At 47.6% G+C, this 7,467-nt stretch overlaps 1 protein-coding gene across 1 annotated transcript in view; it reads left to right on the forward strand.

Annotated features, from left to right (window-relative positions):
* The window catches only part of LOC108802877 (unconventional myosin-X-like), a gene marked incomplete at its 5' end in the record, with an annotated part of 40,776 nt that overhangs the window by 30,733 nt on the left and 2,576 nt on the right, over nucleotides 1-7,467 (forward strand). Inside the window, 5 exons of the mRNA XM_018574730.1 lie at nucleotides 1,526-1,823; nucleotides 2,569-2,776; nucleotides 5,180-5,316; nucleotides 5,420-5,546; nucleotides 6,712-7,161. Of these exons, the coding sequence (XP_018430232.1) occupies nucleotides 1,526-1,823; nucleotides 2,569-2,776; nucleotides 5,180-5,316; nucleotides 5,420-5,546; nucleotides 6,712-7,161 (1,220 nt within the window). The remainder of the gene's footprint in view (nucleotides 1-1,525; nucleotides 1,824-2,568; nucleotides 2,777-5,179; nucleotides 5,317-5,419; nucleotides 5,547-6,711; nucleotides 7,162-7,467) is intronic.

The raw sequence follows: 7,467 nt of genomic DNA on the forward strand, positions 1-7,467 counted from the left end.
AATGCTTGCGTCCCTCGCTTGACATTTGCTATATGCTGCCCATGCCTCTGCAGTAGATCCCCATATACCAGTATGGGCCCCACTCCTGAGACTGAAGATAAGTGGGAGATGGTCCCAAAGAAGTCCATGGGTATCCACAGTGAAGGCTGCATTTCATTCATTTCTTTCATGATGGGTATGAAATGATGATTTTCTCATTAGCCGTGTCTTGCAGATATAGTTCACAGCTCTTCCTCTGCTGCCATACAGCTATTATTGCCCTTAAAGCCCATCTCTGGGTATTGGGGGAAAAAAACCTACCCTTGCAGCAGGGCTGCCCCCACACTGCAAGGGTTCACTGCTCGTTGTTTGTCTAGTGGTATTCTGTAAACCTGATCCCCGCTTCCTCAGTGGTCAGTGCTTACCTCCCTCCCCTCCACTCCGGGTCATGGACTGTCCCTTGGCACCCTCGCATATAATGCCAGGCTGTGGACCCTGTATTAGATGCGATGACGTCAGCAGATCTCCAAACGCTGAAGCGCAGAGGGGAAGAGGCTGTGGGCACCGCTCTTGTTGCCAGCCGTATGGGGGGGGATTAGGTAAGTAAAACTTCTATACAGTTCTATGAAAACTTCTATGAACAGTTAACCCTCGCAGTGCGGAGGTAGCCCTGCTGCAAGGGTTTTGTCCATGACCAGACTGAACAAGGCTGTCCATAGTGAAAGCATTCAGACATATGAATAGATATCCTGAGGATATATTTATATTTTGGGGCTATTGATTTCCTTTTTATGAACCAAACTCTTATTCAGGATTACATGTTCTATAGGAATACACATCCTTTAAGTTACAATGCAGTTTCCATGCTTCCCGGGACTGTGGCGAATAATATACAATGACCCCGAGAACCCAAAGTAACCTCCGAGCATTGACTTCCAGCTCCCATTGTCACCATTGTAATATCGAATGAGGGAACTCTAAATGCCCTTTAAAGAAATTGACTTCCTCATCTCCAAACAATGGACAATATGAGTTTAAGCTTTCATGAAAATAAACTTTGAACAATGAGGTGACATAAATTATACCCAGATCTCCGCACCAGCGAGCGATAAACTTGCTTGTACCAGTACAGGAGAGGGGTGAATAAGCCGCCTATTTGGATTAAAGGGCAATTATGATGCATTTAAATTGTATGTCAGAAAAAAAACAACCCATGGAGTATATTTCTGCAATAAACACACATTTCCCATGTTTTATCCCTTTAAATACTCCGTAAGTACAGAAAAATGCCCATTGATCCAGTCAGAAACGCACAGCTTTTTTGTGAAGTGAGTGGTGTCAGCCCTGACCAGTTGTCTTTTGCTAATTTACTTAAATCCTTTGCTCTAATAACATTGAATTACAAAATCGTTTTTACATATTATGTTTTCCAGCTAAACAGTTCCCTTAAATTCCCTGCAGTCTGCTATATTGAACTGACCTGCTCCTGAATTCTGTGTTCACTTGACTTTCTCCGCTTTTTTTTTTGTCCCACTTCTGAGTTTAGTACAAAAGGAAAAGGGATACACCACCCTCCAGGATGAGGCAGTGAGGATCTTTAACTCCCTGCAGGAAATAGAGACGGTCCCCGACCCGGTCCCCATAATCCAGGGCATCCTACAGACCTGCCAGGATCTCAAGCCGCTCAGAGACGAGGTTTATTGTCAGCTGATCAAACAGACCAATCACGTTCCTCAGCCCAACAGCGCGGGTAACCTGCGGCACTGGCAACTGCTCACCTGCATGAGCTGCACTTTCCTGCCTGGCCGAGACATCCTCCGCTATTTCAAGTTTCATCTCAAGAGGTGAGGATCAAATTCACGGTCATGTGTTGTCTCTGTACTCCACTATCAACTGCCAGTCTGCTGCAGCTGGAGAAAGCATAAAGTTATGGAATGAAATGTATCACATGACAGCTCATCAACAGCCTTGTCGTGATCTATGGTCCTCCTGCACTGGCAGACTGCGCTATGGCTTTTTGTTCTCAGCTGCACAGCCCTCCTGAGACCCCGCACAGTCACCTCTGCTGGAGACATCAGACCAGCCCCCCCGGAGCACCATGGAGTATGTAGCTTAATATTATTCTGCATTGCTTTATAATGCATTGCTGTGATTTGTAGTCCTCTATAGCCGGTTGCCATTGTGCATTGCTGTGTAATGGATTGCTGATATCTGTAGTACCTCTACAGCTTGGAGTTAGCGGCAGAACTACGAGGGGACACACGTTTGCAGCTGGAATTGGGCCCTGGCACTTTACTACTGTCCTGAAATCATTAGTCTGTATTGTTTTAGAAAAAATGTCACATGACGCACACACACACACACAAAAAAAAAAAGGTATCGGTAATTGGTATCGGCGAGTACTTGAGGAAAAGTATCAGTACTCGGTCTGGAAAAAAATGGTATTGGTGCATCTCTAATAAATAGAGTACATATTACAAATATCCCCCCATTCCTTAACTAATGTTTGAATCTTAATGAGAATTAAATCTATACAGCATTGCATCTTCCCTACCGATGAGGCCGATACTGATGCATTGTTTCCTGTAGGGTAAGGGACAGCTTTCCCGGAACAGAGGTGGAGCAGTTTGCCCATTTCATTGTGGATGCCCTGAAGAAAACCAAATGCAGAGAGATGGTGCCATCCCAGGAGGAGATCTCCGCCCTACTGACGCGCAGCAATATGAACACGACGGTTTACTGCCATGGAGGAGGTTCCTGCCAGATCAGTATCCATTCCCACACCACTGCCGGCGAGGTAAGGATTATCTTCAGTGCCAGGCTGATAGAGGACATTTAGCATGTGCTGTGTGTAAATATATAATTTTTTGCTGATCTCCTGCAGCCTCCTTGGGCCCACTTCTGTCTACATGTACTCCAGCAATAATCCCATGGCATTTCTCTGGGCTGGTCTCCTGGGCCATGCATGCAGAATGTGTGTTGCAGTGGCTACCAGCAATCTGTTTTGGGAGAGCATATGACAGTGTGACAACACAAAAGCATAATTAGCTGAGTTTTGTCACCCTATACCTCTCCCCCTCTCTTACATTCTCTCCCCACTCAGTCACCTCTTTCCCTCTCCACCACTCTGGAACACACACACTCACGCCTCTCTCTCTGTCATTCTCTCTTTTCTGTTCTTTTCCTTCTCGTCTCTTTTTTCTACTGTTCTCTCTTCTCCTCCTTCTCCTCTCTTCTTCCTTATTCTCCTCCTCTCTTCGTCTCCGTCTCCTCTCTTCTTCTTCCTTCTCCTCCTCTCTTCTCCTCCTCTCTTCTCCTCCTCTCTTCTCCTCCTCTCTTCTCCTCCTCTCTTCTCCTCCTCTCTTCTCCTCCTCTCTTCTCCTCCTCTCTTCTCCTCCTCTCTTCTCCTCCTCTCTTCTCCTCCTCTCTTCTCCTCCTCTCTTCTCCTCCTCTCTTCTCCTCCTCTCTTCTCCTCCTCTCTTCTCCTCCTCTCTTCTCCTCCTCTCTTCTCCTCCTCTCTTCTCCTCCTCTCTTCTCCTCCTCTCTTCTCCTCCTCTCTTCTCCTCCTCTCCTTCTTCTTCTCTCTTCTCCTCCTCTCTTTCTCTCTTCTCCTCCTCTCTTTCTCTCTTCTCCTCCTCTCTTTCTCTCTTCTCCTCCTCTCTTTCTCTCTTCTCCTCCTCTCTTCTCCTCCTCTCTTTCTCTCTTCTCCTCCTCTCTTCTCCTCCTCTCTTTCTCTCTTCTCCTCCTCTCTTCTCCTCCTCTCTTTCTCTCTTCTCCTCCTCTCTTCTCCTCCTCTCTTTCTCTCTTCTCCTCCTCTCTTCTCCTCCTCTCTTTCTCTCTTCTCCTCTTTTTCGCCTCCTCTCCTTCTTCTTCTCCTCCTCTCCTTCTTCTTCTCCTCCTCTCCTTCTTCTTCTCCTCCTCTCCTTCTTCTTCTCCTCCTCTCCTTCTTCTTCGCCTCCTCTCCTTCTCCTTCTTCGCCTCCTCTCCTTCTCCTTCTTCGCCTCCTCTCCTTCTCCTTCTTCGCCTCTTCTCTTTTTTCGCCTCCTCGCCTCCTCTCCTTCTCCTTCTTCGCCTCCTCTCCTTCTCCTTCTTCGCCTCCTTCTCCTTCTTCGCCTCCTCTCCTTCTCCTTCTTCGCCTCTTCTCTTTTTTCGCCTCCTCTCCTTCGCCTCCTCGCCTTCTTCTTCGCCTTCTCTCCTCTTTTTGGCCTCCTCTCCTTCTCCTTCTTCGCCTCCTCTCCTTCTCCTTCTTCGCCTCCTCTCCTTCTCCTTCTTCGCCTCCTCTCCTCCTCTCCTTCGCCTCCTCCTTCTTCGCCTCCTCTCCGCCTCCTCCTTCGCCTCCTCTCCTTCTCCTTCTAGCCTCCTCCTCCTCCTTCTTCTTCTTTGCCTCCTCCTCCTCCTCCTTCTTCTTTGCCTCCTCCTGCTTCTTCTTTGCCTCCTCCTCCTCCTCCTTCTTCTTTGCCTCCTCCTTCTTCTTTGCCTCCTCCTCCTTCTTCTTTGCCTCCTCCTCCTTCTTCTTTGCCTCCTCCTCCTTCTTCTTTGCCTCCTCCTCCTATCCTCTCCTCCTCCTCCTCCTTCTTCTTCGCCTCCTCCTCCTCCTTCTTCTTCGCCTTCTTCTTCGCCTTCTTCTTCGCCTCCTCCTTCTTCTTCGCCTCCTCCTTCTTCGCCTCCTCCTCCTTCCTCTTCGCCTCCTCCTCCTCCTTTGCCTCCTTCTTCTTCGCCTCCGCCTCCTCCTCCTTCTTCTTCGCCTCCTCCTCCTCCTTTGCCTCCTTCTTCTTCGCCTCCGCCTCCTCCTCCTTCTTCTTCGCCTCCTCCTCCTTCTTCTTCGCCTCCTCCTCCTTCTTCTTCGCCTCCTCCTCCTTCTTCTTCGCCTCCTCCTCCTTCTTCTTCGCCTCCTCCTCCTTCGCCTCTCTTCTGAGCTTGTATTTCTTTCCCTCACTGGCAATTGTACTCTGAAATTAATAAGAAAGTTGTACCCAATTCTTTTGCACATTTCTCTCTTTTGCTCTCTCTCTCTTTTATTCCCCCCGCCCCCTTTTTTTCTTTCTTGCCACTCTTTCGCCCTTCACCTCACTTTTTCCCCACTTTCCCTCCCTCTCACCCCTCTCCTTCTGAGAAACGCATAACAAATTTCCAGCTTTGCTTCCAATAGTCTCCATTTCCATCGCTGACCTTGGTGGGAATTGTGTATCCTTTGTTGCAGGTGGTGGAGAAGTTAATCCGCGGTCTATCTATGGATAACAGCAGAAACATGTTCGCCCTATTTGAACACAACAAAGCTATGGACCGAGCGGTGGAAAGCCGCGTGATCGTAGCTGATGTGCTTGCAAAATTTGAGAGGTTGTAACATTTATTTGATGCCTTTCTCGCATTGTCTATTTTTTTTTTTTTTTCCAATTTTGTGACCTCTTTAGTCCTGTAATCATTCTGTTGCCTTTAACAGACTGGCCGGCACAGGAGAGGAGGAGGACGAGGCAGTACAGTGGAATCTATACTTCAAACTCTACTGCTTCCTCGACGTGCAGAGCGTTCCTAAAGAGGGTGTTGAATTTGCCTTCATGTTTGAGCAGGTATATCTTTTTTATTACACAACATCTGGAAAGGATGTAACAATTCCTTACCAATATTGTGATCTGGTTTTCATCACTCATGCAAACCCGCACTATATGAAGAGATCCGTAACTGTTTACATGTTAGGGCACGTACTGTAGAATGTGTTTTATGGTCTCATAGATTATATCAGAGTTGATTTAATTACTGTAACTGTTTAAAAGAGAACTATGTCCAAACCGCTTTCGTCCGTAGTTCTCTTTAGGGTCACAGGAAGACATTTACTTATGTCCTCCTGTGACCCAAACCCCAGCATATAGCAGACTATTGTCCGCTATATGCTGGCAGCGCAGAGCCATGCTGCAGTTAGGATGGATCCTGACAATATTGTCTGGATCCACCCCGCTGCCTGATTGACAGCTGCCTCTCTAAAGGCAGAGCCAGCTGTGCCCGTCCCCTCCCCTGTCTGTCCTTCCAATGAGCACTGGAGGAACAGAGAGATGGGAGGGGAGAATCTCTGCAGGGAGAAGATCATGAACTGAGCGATCAGCGGTATGTGATCATTCAGTGTTCAATCAATAGAACCAATGTATGACAGCTGCAGTGTCACACTTCAGCTCTAACTTTGGGGATCAGTGTATTTCACTCATCCCATAGTTCTACTAAGTGCACCTGGACTCAGCGGCTCCGGCAGGTGCTGGCGGGCTTTGGTGTTAGAATTGCAAGTTGTGACAGCCTTGATCTAGCACTAAGCCGAATTAACCAGACCTTGGCTTCTGACCCTGCTACAGACCCCCCAAAGATCTCAAAAGTCATGCACTGCAACACAATGCTTCCGCATGGAAGTGATCGAATGTCACAGTACTTCCAAAAGTTAGGGCAGAGCATATCCGACTCTGACCTGGCTCACCCTGAAGGGACAGATTACTTCTATGGTGATCTATTGCTTGCCTAATGTAGTGGGAGGGAGGGTGTGGCCAAACACCTCTGGGGCCGTCTTATTCCATTTAGAAAGCGGTTATAGTCGGGTGCAATTATTCAGCATTACTGAGCCACCCCTCGAGATTAATTGTCTGGGGTCTGAAGGATTCCATAGACATTTAATCATTGGCTGGAATTGTCCGTGGTCATCTCATATCTGTGGTCACTTTTTTAGATATATTATACTTTTTTATTCTTTTTCAGGCCCATGAGAGTCTGACAAGCGGCCACTTTCCAGCCCCTGAAGAAACCCTGCAACACTTGGCAGCCCTGCGGCTTCAGTATCAGCATGGAGACTTCTGCAAGGTCTCCTGGAACTTGGAGTCCGTGTATCCCGTGCAGCGACTAAAGAACAAGATCCTGCAGGCCACCAAGAGCAGCAGCAGCTCCGGGCAGACCCTGGAGAGGAGGAGGACCAGCTTTCTGGAGGGCACTCTTAAACGTGGTTTCAAAGTGGGCTCTATGAAGAAGCAGAAGATGGAGGAGGAGCAGATGCTGGAGATGTGGGTGAAGGAAGAGCTGTCTGCCGCTCGCACCAGTATAGCTGAGAAGTGGAGCAGGCTGCATGGGATGTCTCAGCACCAGGCCATGGTGAACTATATGGTCATTATCGCGGAGTGGCCAGGATACGGGTCTACGCTCTTTGATGTTGAGGTATGGTTAGGAACTGATGTTTTTTTTTGTTTTGTTTTATTATACAATCTGTGGGTTGTACATATTTAGTTTCTTATATATTTACATTTTCACAGGTCTCCTTAATATCTGCGCTTGTTAGACTGTAATTGGCACATTTATTGGCGTCAGGCATTCTTGCCATGCTTGTGAATACTTTGCTTGCCAGTAAGCATCTCTAAACCATGCCAAGCCAAACACTACATTACATTTAGTGTAGTTGCTCTTGCCATAATATTTGAAGCATAGAAGAGGTAGCTGGAAAATGTTGATAAAGGTTGGTTTATG

The sequence above is a fragment of the Nanorana parkeri genome, unplaced genomic scaffold (assembly GCF_000935625.1).
Source record: "Nanorana parkeri isolate BGI_ZX_2015 unplaced genomic scaffold, ASM93562v1 scaffold3195, whole genome shotgun sequence".
Taxonomy (NCBI): domain Eukaryota; kingdom Metazoa; phylum Chordata; class Amphibia; order Anura; family Dicroglossidae; genus Nanorana; species Nanorana parkeri.